This window comes from Mus pahari, chromosome 2 (genome assembly GCF_900095145.1).
Source record: "Mus pahari chromosome 2, PAHARI_EIJ_v1.1, whole genome shotgun sequence".
NCBI lineage: Eukaryota > Metazoa > Chordata > Mammalia > Rodentia > Muridae > Mus > Mus pahari.
In genome coordinates, this window is record NC_034591.1 from 67,735,014 (window position 1) to 67,749,821 (window position 14,808).

The 14,808-nt window shown below is 46.7% G+C and overlaps 1 protein-coding gene across 2 annotated transcripts in view; it reads left to right on the top strand.

Annotated features, from left to right (window-relative positions):
* Window positions 1-8,229, top strand: part of Gpnmb (glycoprotein nmb) — a 20,240-nt gene extending 12,011 nt beyond the window's left edge. The window contains exons 7-11 of one of the 2 annotated variants that reach the window (XM_029535220.1): window positions 2,081-2,212; window positions 2,730-2,832; window positions 3,458-3,666; window positions 7,106-7,199; window positions 7,852-8,229. In XM_029535220.1, the coding sequence (XP_029391080.1) occupies window positions 2,081-2,212; window positions 2,730-2,832; window positions 3,458-3,666; window positions 7,106-7,199; window positions 7,852-8,005 (692 nt within the window). In that variant the 3' untranslated portion in view covers window positions 8,006-8,229. The remainder of the gene's footprint in view (window positions 1-2,080; window positions 2,213-2,729; window positions 2,833-3,457; window positions 3,667-7,105; window positions 7,200-7,851) is intronic. The other variant, XM_021190893.2, reaches the window with a different exon arrangement.
* Window positions 8,230-14,808: the final 6,579 nt, after the last annotated feature.

Genomic DNA, 14,808 nt, shown 5'->3' on the forward strand with positions numbered 1-14,808 from the left:
GGGAGGCAGAGGCAGGCGGATTTCTGAGTTCGAGGCCAGCCTGGTCTTCAAAGTGAGTTCCAGGACAGCCAGGGCTATACAGAGAAACCCTGTCTCGAAAAAAACAACAACAAAAAAAAAATTATAAAATAGTTAATCCACATTTCTTACTGAAAGTTGGAACTAACCAGGAAGCATAGAAGGAAAAGTCCCCCAGTTCATCCTGGCATTGCTGGCCGAGTTTCTGTCCAGATCATTCTCTATACATTTACAAACATCCTATGTGTTTTGTCATTTTGGATGTTATGTAAATGGGTTCACATCATGTGCTGTGTTCTTTGCCCCTCTTTGCTAAATAACCACGGAGAGATTTCAGTTACTATGCATGGAGATCTATCTCACCTGACCGGGTGTCAGCACAGAGTCACAAGGTGTACTGATAAACACCCACAAGCTTGCTGGTGAACAACTAAGGAATCCCAAGTCCAGTACTGGGCTAGTCCAGACAGACAGCTTCATCTTAGTATGACTCTAAACCCCCTCCCTCCCCGCTCCCCTCCCTCCTCCTCCATTTCCCTTTCCCCAGCCTCTTATGTAGCCCAGGCTAGCTTCAAACTCAATATTATCTCCTGGTGGTCCTCTAGCTTTCACCTTCTGATTGCTGGGATTACAGGCCCACAGCACCACACTTGGGGACCAAACACAGGCCTTTTCAAATGATGGGGCTGGTACTCTCCCAACCGAGCTACATCAATAAGAACCTTTATCTGCCAGAATAGATAATCGTCCTTATAAATAGAAAGAGCAGCTGGAAATTCTAAATAAATTATAGATGCCTTTAGTATCTAAAAAGAAAGCTGGTTATTTTACTTAATTTGGGCTTTTGAAATCACATTTTATCAAACCAGCTGTTTTTCTTAGAAGCTGTGTCATGCCATATGTCAAACATATTTCTGAAGCCAATTTCAAAAGGTATTTTCATTTGCTGCTATTGTTTTTCCTAAGTCAAGCTGTAAAACAAAAGCCAGTTCAGCTCTACAGAGAGGAGTCCTGTCTTCATGCAAAGATGCTCGCTCACCCGTAATCAATTCAAAACACCTTAAAGCAGCTGCGGTGGGGAGGGCTAAGCAATGGGGCCTGGAGTGATCCCATAAGTTAGCCATAGCTTTTTATATGTTTAACCATTTATTTGTGTATGTGTTTATGTGTCTGTCTGTGTGTGGGGGTGTATGTTGTATGTGTGGTATATATATATATGTGTGTGGGTCACCTCACTCCACACCAGTCGGTGTGTGTATAGGCCTGGGGTTGATGCCAGGAGTCTTCCGCTGTGGCTTTTGACCTTACATTTTGAGACAGGGTCCCTTGCTGAACCCACAGATTGCTTTCTGGCTTAGCTGGCTGGCCAGGGAACCACCTGAGATCTATCTCCACCCAGCACAGGGCTGGGGTTACAGCTGTGTGCTGTCAGGGGCTAAGCATGACTTGTAGAAGGATTTTTTTTCCCCACTAGTGAAAATTTCCAGCTATGTAGACCATATAAATGAGCTTTTATTTTTTATAAAAATGTATTATTATCATTATTATTATTGGTGGGAGTGATGATGGGGGGGTTGTCTATAGGGGATTGGTTCTCTCCTTCTACATGCAAACTAGGCTTGCCTGGCTCACAAAACAAACTTCTTTACCCACTGATCCATCATTGGCCCAGCTTGTATTATTGAACATCATTATTTGACAAGCAAGTATGTGCCCTCTGTTCTGGAAGTAGCTTCAGAATACAGTTCAGGTAAACTCAGAAATCAGGGGCAGCAGGGATGTAGCTGAGAAGCAGAGCGCAGGCCTGGGTTCCATTCCCAGCACTGCAGTAAGTCAGTAAGCAGCAGCTTGAAGCCCTGGCTCAAAAGCCAGGCAAATAGCCAAGTGCGACTACAGGCCTGAAAAACCACAGTCAAGCTGAAGTTTAAGCCAGCCTAGGCTCTGTGAGTCCCTGTCTGGAAAAAGATAAAACAAACACCAAACAAAAATAATAAAGAAAAATGGACACGTGTCTCTGTTTCTTGTAATATTACATTAACTCCATCACACTCTTCATCCCTGTTTATTTTAAACTTTTATGACTTAAACTTTCTAGTGCCTACTGGTTACAAGTCCATGGAGCTGAGTGACATTTCCAATGAAAACTGCCGAATAAACAGATATGGCTACTTCGGAGCCACCATCACAATTGTAGGTAAGGCTGAAGACCAGTGGGGAGGGATGCCAGAATCTGCAAAGCACCCGTTCACTTAGCTAACAGTAGAAGGGCAGAGACAAAGGGGCAGGGTCCTTGTCCTGTCTAAGGTGATGCAAGAAGGTGTCTCTTATTCTCTTTCCTTCTCCTTTGTTAAAGGACATTCTATAGTTAGTTAAGAAGTGACAGAACTAACAGGGTTTAAAGGCTCGGGGGGCCTACAGCTGGGGTTCATGGATTGCTATCCTGGAGGATAAATGTCAAGTCTGGTGTCTGAAAAGGAGCACTTCCTGGTTTGTGAAAGGCCACCCCCTTGCTGTGTCCTCACATGGCAGAAGAGACAAGGGGGCTCCCTGAGGTCCCTCCATAAGGGCACTGACCACATCCCCAACAGAGGTTTCACCCCCTCACACCAAAACTTAGTTGGGATTTCAACCCAGCAAACAGTCTATGGCAGAATGGTTCCCTCTGGTTTCTGTGGCATTTTGACACTTCTCTATGGTGGCTGTTTTGCTAGAGGGGATCCTGGAAGTCAGCATCATGCAGATAGCAGATGTCCCCATGCCCACACCACAGCCTGACAACTCCCTGATGGACTTCATTGTGACCTGCAAAGGGGCGTAAGTACAGGCTCATGCCAGAGGATGGGCTACGTGAGGACCCCAAGTCTGAATAAAGGGCTTGGCCATAGTCATCCTTCTGAAGGTGATTTAGACACCTACATATTAGAAACCTCAGATGAGCTGTGTGTAGGAGACTAATCCCAGTAGTCATGAGGGGCTAAGTCAGGCAGGAGACCACGGCTGTACAGTGAGCCTTTCTCTCAAAAAAAAAAAAAGGAGGGGGGTGCAGGGTAGAGGGCATCCTAGCATATGAGAAGCCCTGGGTTGGATCCCCATCACTTCATAAAGCAGGACATGGACTGCATGCCTGTAATCACAGTACCTAAAGGTGGAGGCTGGACAGTCAGGCCTTAAGGCCATCTTTAACTACATGGTAAGTTTGAACACAACCTGACTACATGAGTCCCTGTTTTTAGAAAAGAAAAAGAAAAAAGAAAGGAAATGCTGGGAGAGGAGAAATGAAAGAAAAGAAAAGGAAAAGCCCTGCTTAAAACCGTTATGGCGTAGATCACCAGTTCCGGGTCAACAGTGTGAAACCCTGTTTCAAAAACACCCCCCCCCAAACTGTGCCTTCTTTTCTCTCTCATGGGCTCTGTGCCCTCCCCGCTGTCCCACATCACAGCACCCCCATGGAAGCCTGTACGATCATCTCTGACCCCACCTGCCAGATGGCCCAGAACAGGGTCTGCAGCCCTGTGGCCGTGGACAGGCTGTGTCTGCTGTCTGTGAGAAGAGTCTTCAATGGGTCTGGCACCTACTGTGTGAATTTCACTCTGGGAGATGATGTAAGCCTGGCCCTCACCAGCACCCTGATCTCTATCCCTGGCAAAGGTGAGGTTTGTTTATAACCTTACGAGCAATTCCTGCAGCAGAAGTCTACACCCAATGTTAAAGCCCTTGAAGGCTTCCCTCACAATGTTTATCTCATGGCCAGGTTCTTTGAACCATCATGTGTACAGTCTGGCTGTTGTTGACTGAGTTGTCATTATGTGGCATAGGTATGCAGTAACTCACAAGAACATTTACCATAGCACTGTAGCACTGAGAACGAGGTGGAGAGAGCATCCTGCCTCTTACAGGGCAGGGCACACTGGCACCTGCCAGAGAACTGGGGGAATGTGGGGGGAGAAAGATACAATGGTGCAGCTAGAGGCTGGGGACATTTCAGTGTCTGACCTCCAGGAGCTGTGCATCTGGGACTGCCCCAGTCCTGTGCCTTTCAGAATTACCTTTAAAATCTTAGCTCGTTCCACGTTGTTGTTTTTGTTGTAGTAAGTGACTGAGAACTGAAGGAAGGGGACTGAGATGGGGCATAACGGTTGGGCACTTTCCTGGCATGAGTGAGCCATCAAGACCAGGAGGCTTCTATCCCAGCATCTTAAGAAAAGAAAAGAAAAACAGGAAATTGGAGTGTGTGGTGTGGGACACATGCCTACACTCCCAACACTTAGGAAGTTGACACAGGAGGGTCGCAAGTGCAAGGCCAGCTCGGGTATAGCACATAACAAAATCTGAGAGAGAGAGAGTGAGAGAGAGAGAGAGAGAGAGAGAGAGAGTGAGAGAGAGAGAGAGAGAGAGAGAGAGAGAGAGAGAGAGAGAGAGAGAGTGAGTTCAGTTAGTCAAGAGCTTACCTTGCAAACATGAGAACCAGAGTTCAGATCCCCAGAACCCCCACAAAGAGCCAGGTGTGCTGATATGCACCTGAAATCCTGGAGACAGACAGACTCCTGGAAGCTCACTCACTGTTCAGTCTAACACACTTGACCAATTTCCAAGCCAAAGAGAAAGCCAGTCTCAAACAACAAGAGGAATGACACCTGCGATTTTATTTTATTTCCGCATGTTCACAAGTGCACCCACACTCACACAACCCACGCACACACACAACCATGCACACACAAAACCATACACACATGCAACCGTGCACACACACAGAGCAGTAAGAAGGGAAGTCAGAAAAAGCAAACAAACAAACAAACAAACAAACAAAACTCAGCCGGGCATGGTGGCGCACGCCTTTAAACTTGGTAGGCAGAGGCAGGCGAATTTCTGAGTTTGGGGCCAGCCTGGTCTACAGAGTGAGTTCCAGGACAGCCAGGACTACACAGAGAAACCCTGTCTCGAAAAACAACAAAAACAAAAACAACAACAAACAAACAAAATCCCAACCCCCCCAAAAAAACCTGTAATCCAGTGAGTCTTCTAACTTAATAACTCAAATTTCAAAATCAGAGTTTCAGAAATAGTGATAGTCCAACCGAAAACCAACTGATGTTTAGCTGAAATTCTCTTTATTGATTGATACACTAAGCTGTCTGTGCTCAGCACAGAGCTCTGCACGGGACAGAAGTCACTGACTGAGGAACAAAACAAGGAGGCTCCCAGCTTTCCTGAGCAGGAACAGATGTTATAGGAAAACGTTTAGACCAATTCAATTTCACAGTTTGTTTAAGCACCGAACTGAGCAATGCCAGAGTCGGAAGTGGCCCAAACCAGCTCCCATTGACGGCACCCCAAATTGGCTGTCAGGGCCCAGGGGCCACCATTGCTGACGGCCTCCGGAATTGAGGCCCAGAGTCAATCAATTAAGCTGCTTATGACTGACTGAAACTTAACTGCTTCTGTTCTAAAGAATTTGGAGTGTGGGTGTATGTATGTGCGCGCGCACGCGTGTGTGTGTGTGTGTGTGTGTGTGTGTGTGTGTGTGTGCGCTCTCACGATCATGTGTGCATATATGTGCATACAGGTGCCCACGGAGGCCAGAGGAGTATGTCGGAGGCCCTGGATCTGAATTTACAGTTGGTTGTGAACATCTAGACATGATTAGTCAAAGAACTCAGATCCTCTGCAAAAGCAGCCCTGCCCTGCTGAGCCACCCTCCCAGCTGCTCGGCTGTCGGTTTTTGATGTTGCCTGGGGGCTTTGTTTGTTTATTTTTTAAGATGTTTTAAATTTTTTTTAAATTTGTTTATTTACTATACATAAGTACACTGTAGTTGTCTTCAGACACACCAGAAGGGGACGTCATATCTCATTATGGATGGTTGTGAGCCACCATGTGGTTGCTGGGATTTGAACTCAGCACCTTTGGAAGAGCAGTCAGTGCTCTTAACCGCTAAGCCATCTCACCAGCCCGAGATGTTTTAAATTTTATTTTGTGTGTGTGTGTGTGTGTGTGTGTGTGTGTGTGCGTGTGTGTATAGTTTGCCTGCATAGACATCTGTGTACCACACTGGTACAGTTCCTGTAGAGTCCAGAAGTGGGCATCAGATCCCCTTGAAACCGGGTTATTGTGCTGCCATGTGGGTGCTGGGAATTGACCCCAAGTTCTCTGGAGGAGTAGTCAGTGCTCTTAAGCACTGAACCATCTCTCCAGCCCCTTGTTTTTTGTTTTGAGTGTGTGTGTGTGTGTGGTATTGCTTACCTATGAATTTGTCAGTTAGGTCCCAACTCAAAACATATAATCAGACTTGTTTTAAACCCAGGCAATAAACAAATTAACAAGATGATATTTTGAGGAGAAAAAAAAAAAAAAAAAAAAAAAACAGAGGAATGAGGTGGGGAGATTGGAATGGAGGTAAAGGCAGTGGTTAGCGCCCTAGACAGGGTGTGGGGTGAGTCGTGCTGTTCAGTAATACCATCTTGGTAGAGCTAAGACCTAAATATAAACAGTGAGATCACACCAAGGCCACTGTTAGAGTCTCTGAAGTTTCATTCTGTAAGCAAGGGTGAGGCGTTCACAGGTGAGAAGATCTTATGATCACATGATGGAGAGACCATTGTAATCAATAAAGAGGACCTCCTAGGGGCAGCTCGGCTGACCAGATATGCTTTGGGATGGAGACAGAACTGGCTGGTTTGCTGGGTACAGAGGAGAAAGAAGACAAAGTCCCTGCGTTTGTGGCCCTTGGTGCAGATGAAATGAGGGAAGGAATAAGGTACAGTGTGATCCAGGCCTAGGAAGAGGCAGGCAGGGTAGTGACAGAGGAGAGATGGTGCCCTCCGAAATGCTGGGAAGGCACTGGGCTATTGAGGAAACCTGAAAGGAGCCAGGGAAGGGCGGTCCCAGCAGGGGCCATGCACATGGGGGGGGTGGCATAGAGCCTGAGATGAGGCCAGAGGCCAGCACAATAGAGTGTGAGAGCCTTTTAGCCCCTTAGTGTTGAAAGCAGTTGAAAGCTTGCTCATTTATTCAATAGCATCACAAGCAGATGTCCTCCAACGGATGGAGGAATGCAGCCTAACTCATGCAGTTTTCTTCTGCTTTAAAGACCCAGGCTCCCCTCTGAGAGCAGTGAATGGTGTCCTGATCTCCATCGGTTGCCTGGCTGTGTTTGTCACCATGGTTACCATCTTGCTGTACAAGTAAGTTTCTGATTTTAACACTTTACATCTCTATAGCAGGTAGTCAAAAGCAAATAGCATTCGTCTGTATGAATGTGCCATTTTTCTTTCTTCCTTTTAAATATTATGTGTATGAGAGGAAATGCATGAGAGGAAATGCGGTCCATCGAACCACAAATACCAGACTGGGACCTATTAATTTTACTGTGGCTTGGGATTTGTTTGTTTTTGTTTTTGTTTTTGTTTTTTTTGTTTGTTTGTTTGTTTTTCGAGACAGGGTTTCTCTGTGTAGCCCTGGCTGTCCTGGAACTCACTTTGTAGACCAGGCTGGCCTCGAACTCAGAAATCCGCCTGCCTCTGCCTCCCGAGTGCTGGGATTAAAGGCGTGCGCCACCACGCCCGGCAGAATTTGTTTATTTTAATCCTGAAAGTGCTACCACTTGTCAGTAACTTGACAAAATTGTTTTTTGTGATGTTTAACGAAATCTCAAAGTGAGTGCTTCTTGCTTGAAGAGAAAATAAGCCATACTCTCCTGTGATGCTGGTGTGTTCCAAGCGACAGGCAGGGCTGAGTGGAATTAGCTCTTTTGCACCTGTCATGAGAAACGCTATAGGAAGGAATTTAGTTCAGTTGAAGATATTCTTAAAGTCCTGTCCAACACATTGTTTTCAGAAAACACAAGGCGTACAAGCCAATTGGAAACGGCCCCGGGAACACGGTCAAGGCCAAAGGCCTGAGTGTTCTCCTCAGCCACGCGAAAGCCCCGTTCTTCCGAGGAGGCCAGGAGAAGGATCCATTGCTCCAGGACAAGCCAAGGACACTCTAAGTCTTTGGCCTTCCCTCTGACCGGGAACCCACTCTTCTGTACATTTATGTGAACTGTGCAGAAGTACGTGACCAGGAACTGTTGTTTTCTAAGGATTATTGTAAAATGTATATCATGGTTTAGGGAGTGTGGTTAAATAGCATTTTAGAGACAATATGGGAAGGCTTAGTGTTTCTTCCCATCTGTATTGTGGTTTTTACACTGTTCTTGGGGTGGACACGCTGTGTCTGAAGGGGGATGTGGGGTCACTGCTACTTAAGGTCCTAGGTTAACTGGGGGAGATACCAACGACCCCTCAGCTTTCCACATAACATGGGCATGAATCCAGCTAGTCACCACCTGAAGGCCATGCTTCATCTAGCTGTCTTCCAACTCACTGAACACGCCTGAGCTCCTGACAAAATTATAATGGGCCCGGGCTTTGTGTATGGTGCGTGTGTGTACATACTCTACTCATTAAAAAGGCAGTCTAATAAGCTGGTGTGGTTATTATATTGGGGAGAAAATTTTCCCTGTGTAGTTTAATGAAGTACCCATCCATTCATTTATCCATGGACACTTATAAAGCATGTGGTGGGCCGCACTTGACCTATGAGGCCTTGTCTGTTCTATACCAGCAGACCCTTAATAGCAGCCAAGTGAGATCTGAGAGTCCAGACTGTATCTACCTTGACGAAGGTGGACAACTGGATAAATCTGATTATACCTCCCAAATACTAGATGGTATTATAGAATGACTGTTCATTTTGAGGCATTGTGGGGGAGGGCAACATTCAGTCTGGTACTTTGACACCCCCCCCCAGGTGGCCTAGAAGCAAAAAGAAGCTTTTTGTTTGGAAATTGCCTCCAAAGAATGTAAAAAGTGCTGGCCACTTAGGGCAGGGCTTCTTAGCCAGGGGTGTTTGGCAATGTTTGGAGAGATTTGTGGTTGTCAAAACTAGGGTGGGGTGCTACTGGCATCTAGTGGGGAGAGCCCAGGGCTGCTGAACACCCTGTGCCTACGGGACAGCCCCCAGCCCCACAGCCCAGGAGCCCAGAGCAACTGAAGGAGTCCTGGGCATGGGCATCTGAACAGCAGCCTTGTATTGAACCCAGCCCTGACATTTAAAGCTTTGTAACCTAGTGACATGGCATGTTAGGAGTCTTTTCTGCCTCTGTCCCAGCTGTAGAAGGGGTATGCTGCCCCTCTCTGACTCACTTCGCAGGGCCGCTACTGCTCCAGATGGAAGAATGAGTGCAGGTATGGCCTAGTGTTATATTCTCAGCCTGGGGACAGAAACACTGCGAAGAAGCTTGATTGATTGATTGATTGATTGATTGATTGATTTTTACATACCAAGGAGCCCGTTCACTAGTACCCAAAACAGGACATTGATTTCAGATTGCTGCAGAATCCACAGACTGCTTAGATTCAGCCCCATGGTTCCTAACGCAGTCTTGTGGAGGTGGGACCCTATAATTTGGATTTCTGAGAAACCAACAGAGAATCCTTATTCTGCTGGTCCCAGGACAAGAATGAGCATGGTTGGGCTTGGGATGGCTTCCTTGCTCATGTCAACAGGGGGCAGCAGAGAACAGCAGATACAGAACAGTCAAGGCGGCAGGTCCATGACTTTGTTTATGTAGCTTCATCTAAACAAATTCTAATCTTCTAATCTAGTAGCAGGAAAGAGGTCTGAAATAGTAAATTGTGTCAATTTAATATTTTCCAAGTGACCCTCGTAAGAAGTCATTTAACCTCTTCTACGGGAACTGTTTGCAGAATGAAGGAAATAGCCTAAGAGACAGGGATGGCTTGATTGACGTTAGCTGACAATTAAAATTTCTCACGAAAAGTACTTGTGTATGTAACAAATTATTCCAGGAATTGCTTATTTCTAGGGCTTTGATAAATGTCTGCATCCTAAGCATCTCTGAGGCATTCACAAATATCTGTTTCCCTGGGTTGAAATTCCCATAATCTGAAAATCCCATAGTCTGAAGGCAATACACTCAAAGTACCCATCACACACAGAATGCACGAAACTCTTAAGCTCAAGTGACACAAAGAGCAGGCGAGAAGACAGTCTTCCAGAGGATGAGGGTGACCTCCTTTGGGGGGACCCTAGTAGGGGAACAATTCTTTGAAGGTGTTTTGTTGATGTTTGTTATTGTTGTTATTTGTCGGGTTGTTTCCGTTTGTTGGTGTTAGTTGTTTGTCTGCGTTTGCAGTTTGCTTGTTGCTGTTTGGTTGGTTGGCTGTTGTTGAAGAAGGCTTCCAATGCTGTGGGGCAGAGACCATGAAAATTCAAAGGTCTGCGTCCAGGGATCAACCGTTGCGGACTGATTTTGATCATTTAATCATCTTTTATTGAATGCTAGAGTGGTTCTAGGTGTAGGAGAGATCGAAGAGATAATAAGAGACACAGGACTGAGTTTGTGGAGCTGGGATTCTAGACCAGCACAGTAAGTCACTGCTCATGTAGTCACTGCTGTGACTTCACTGACCTGGGTCCTGGGCCACCCACTGGCCTCAGCTTCACCTGCAAGGGCAACTTCTGTTTGTTGTCAGTAGCCATCTCCTTTATCCTTAAGATTCTACAAGAAATCAGAGCTCTCCTATGGGCCCTGTGGTGGTTTGAATGAGAATGGCTCCCATAGACTCATATATTAAAGTGCTTGGTCCCCAGTTGGTTTGGGAAGAGTTAGGAGGTGTGGCTTTGTTGGGAGGGGTGTGTCACTGCGGGAGGGGTTCATTGCCAGGCCCAGTCTTGCTCTTTTTGCCTGCCTGCTTGTGGGTAAGCTCTCCATCCCCCGCCAGCCTGCCACCATGCTTCCTGCCACTGTGAATATGGGCTAACCCTCTGAAACGGTAAGCAAGCCCCTAATGAAATGTTTTCTTTTGTAAGAGTGTCTTTGGTCGTGGTGTCTCTGCACCGAGGTAGAGTAGTAACTCGGGCAGGCCCTTTGCAGTTGCACGGCTTTAGTACTCAGCCAGTGTTTAGTCTGTGCTTAACTTCCCCAGGCATCTCACAATGTCATCTACAAACCAAACTGCGCTTACACTCACAGTGCAGTCATGCTGTTCAATACAGCTACACCGATGCCAACACAAACATCAACCCTTGAGCCCAGTCCTTACCTTTAGTGTATGTATGAAACCAATTCTGCTTCCCTGAAAAGACCAGAGCTGTTGCTGAACAACTCCTCCTCCTCTTCTTCCTCCCCCCAAGGTCTCACTATGTTACCTGGGCTGGCCTTAAACTGCAGGGCTTAGTTTCTGTGGCAGGAGGCTTCTGTGGTTGTGGAGACAAAGCTCTGGCTTGGACCTGAACAAGTGTGGGAAAGTAGGCAGGCAGGCCTAGAGTGGGACAGCCTGTGTTCCTGCTGACGTCATGTTGTCGCTAGCAAGGTGCTCAGAAGCCTGTGTCCCTCCCTGACCCTCACCTGTCAGATGATGGAGAGGACGGGGAGGCCACTTCTGCGTCTTCAGGTTCTGATGCTCTCCTGTGGGAAATTAAGACAGAGTTAACTGTTTCTCCACAGAGCCTCCAGGAAGCTAATGTACTCTACGTCAGGCAGACTTCAGTTTCCCTGCCAAAGCCATACTCCTGCCCACAAGCAACGTATAGTTTTTACACTTCTAAATGACTAGGGGGAAAAATGAAGTCATAGCATGAGTGAAGCTTTGGGGTCCATCCCAGCTCGGAAAGAAAAATAGGCAAAGAAAGCAGGGAGGGGAAGCAGAGCCATCCCCAGATGATACAAAACAGTTATCGGAAATGCAGAGGTCAGTGTGCGCAAGTAAAGATTACTATTCTCTCTCCCTCCCCCTCCCCTCTACCTCTCCCCTCCTCCCTCTCCTTCCCCCTCTCCCCGCTCCTCCTCTTCCACCACCAGACAAGATCTCACTACAGTTACCTAGGCCCTAAACGCCAGGGCTTAGTGGCTCAGTAGTTTCCTCTCTGCCTCCCTTTGCCTCCAAGTAGACATACCTCAGAGCCTGGACAGCCACATTTCATTTATTCATGCTCAGCTGCTCAGCCATTACAGCAGCACAGCTGGGTAGCTCTGACACAGGAGTCTTCAAAGCCTATATTTGCTGCCTGGCCCTTTACAGTCAGCTTGCCTATCTGTGACCTAGAGTAGTTCTCAGATCCAAACTATTAGGAAAACAAGAATATTTCAGAGAACTTCAAGGTAATGCTACTTTCTCTTCTCTCTCTCTCTCTCTCTCTCTCTCTCTCTCTCCCCCCCCCCACTCCCCCCCTGTGTGTGTGTGTGTGTGTGTGTGTGTGTGAGAGAGAGAGAGAGAGAGAGAGAGAGAGAGAGAGAGAGAGAGAGAGAGAGAGCGAGCTCAGAGGCCAGAGAGCAGCAGATCCCCCTAGAACTGGAGTTATAGGCAGTTGTCAGCTGCCTGACGTGGGTGCTGGGAACCAAACTGGGTTCTTCTGCAAGGCAGTCACTTCTCCAGCCCCTAAGGTGCCATGTTCTTAGTCAGTTCTCAACTTGTCCATCAGTCTGACAGACAATACGCTGTGTTGTGGAGAGAAAGCTAGAGTTCGTTGCTGGCGAGTTGTTGTGTGGGGGTGTCATAACAGGCCTTCAAAGAAGAAACCGCACCTAAGAATCCTGTCAGAAGAAATCTGAATAAGGAGTCACCAGCTCTTAACACTCGATTGAGCTGACAGGAAACTAAAATAGGATTCTTTCACATCCCTACCCCCACCCCCAAAAGACAACAGGAGAAAACCAGCTCCGAGCCAGAGTTTTCTCAGGAGGGTCAAATAAACAGGCAACCGGGGGCCTTCAAGTGTGGATGTCAAGACTCAACCTTTGGGACTGCAGAAATGGCACAGTAGTTAAGAGCACTGGCTGCTCTTCCAGTTCAAGGAACTGGGTTCGATTCCCAGCACCCACATGGCAGCTCACAGCTGTCTGTCACTCTAGTCCCAGCCCTCTTCTGGCCTCTGTGATACACATATGTACATTCAGTCAAAACACACACACGCCGGGCATGGTGGCGCACGCCTTTAATCCCAGCACTTGGGAGGCAGAGGCAGGTGGATTTCTAAGTTCGAGGCCAGCCTGGTCTACAGAGTGAGTTCCAGGACAGCCAGGGCTGTACAGAGAAACCCTGTCTCAAAAACCCAAAACACACAGAGAGAGAGGGGGGGGGAGGGGGGGGAGAGGGAGAGGGAGAGGGAGAGGGAGAGAGAGAGAGAGACTCAGTCAGTCTTTGGGTTGAAGATCAGCAAATGAGGAAGCCTGGACAGAATGGAAGAAGCCCCATGAGCCCAACACTGCCAAGATGACTCTCCTGCATAAAGCCAGGATCCTCAGTAACAGAATGAAGCAGAGAAAACCCACACAGAGGCAGCACAGAGATGCAGTTGGAAGCAGGTCGTGTGCTGGGGCTGAGAGGCACTAGAATCCCTAACCAGGGGCATCTGTGCCTATGATCTCAAAGCAAGAATGTACAGGGACTGGAGAGGTGGTTCTGCTGTATAAGAGTGCCAACTGTTCCTCCAGGAAACCCAAGTTCAGTTCCCATGTCAGGAAGTTCACAACTGCCTCCTGGAACTCCAGCTCCGAGGAGCCTGGCATGCTGCTCCGGACTCTGAGGGCACCCAACGAACATGTGGTGAACATGCAAACATGTAAACACAAATACATTTTAAAATGAACATAGGTTAACACAAAAAATAAGAGCTAAACATCATGTTTAAAGTAGTTCTGGATGTACCTGTCTGCCTGCCTGGCAGAAGCCATGTGAGAGAGTCTCTCTGCAGGAATGCCAAGCCACAGATAAAACCTCGAGAACATGGGCTCACAATTAAAAGCAACTCACTGAACACATGACAAATAATCCTTTACGAATGAGCCAAGAGAAGCAGGCTGGCAACTACTGCAGCAGTCACTAGGCATAAAGTATGTCTCATCTGGGCATGGTGGCATAGACCCAGCCCAAGAGACTGAGGAGAGGTGGGGTGGGGCGGAGCTCAGGAGTTTAAGGCCAGCCTGGGAATTATAACAAGCCTTAGAATTTGAAAATAAAGTTGAGCCTACCTCATACATTAGGAAGAAGAAGTTGAAAGAAACTGACAGACTGCTAACAAAATGAGAGAAGGAAGCATCGTGGCATGAGGGCTTCCCCCTAAGAACTTTGAGAGATGAAAATCATAACGCTAAAAGTTAAAGACAAATACAAATACAAACAAACAAAATCTATAATGTAAATTCAAATCATTATTCAATGTATGGTTAACCCTATCTAATTGATCTCTTTGGCCATTTTAAATTATTTTATTAAATCTATTGATTAACCTTGTGTGTGTATGTGTGTATGTATTTGTGTGTGTATGTGTTTGTGTGTGTATGTGTATGTATTTGTGTGTGCATGTGTGTGTGTTTGTGTGTGTGTGTATATTTGTGTGTGTGTGTGTGTGTGTGTGTGTGTGTGTGTATACTTCTGGGGTACATATTGCACATGTGGAGGTCAGAAGGCAGCATTACGGGATTGGTTCTCTCTTTCCACCTTTACTTTCAGGGATCAACCCCAGGTCACAGAAAGTATGTTTACCTACTAAGCTCTGATAGCCCTATTCACTTTAATATCTAAAGAAAATTACAGAAGTTATATCATTCTATCTAAAAACTATTTCAGTTTATTTTTCTATAAAACTAAGACCTTTTAAGAAAACATACGGGCTGGAGAGATGGCTCAGTGGTTAAGAGCACTGACTGCTCTTCCAGAGGTCCTGAGTTCAAATCCCAGCAACCACATGGTGGCTCACAACCATCTGTAATGGGATCCGAAGCCC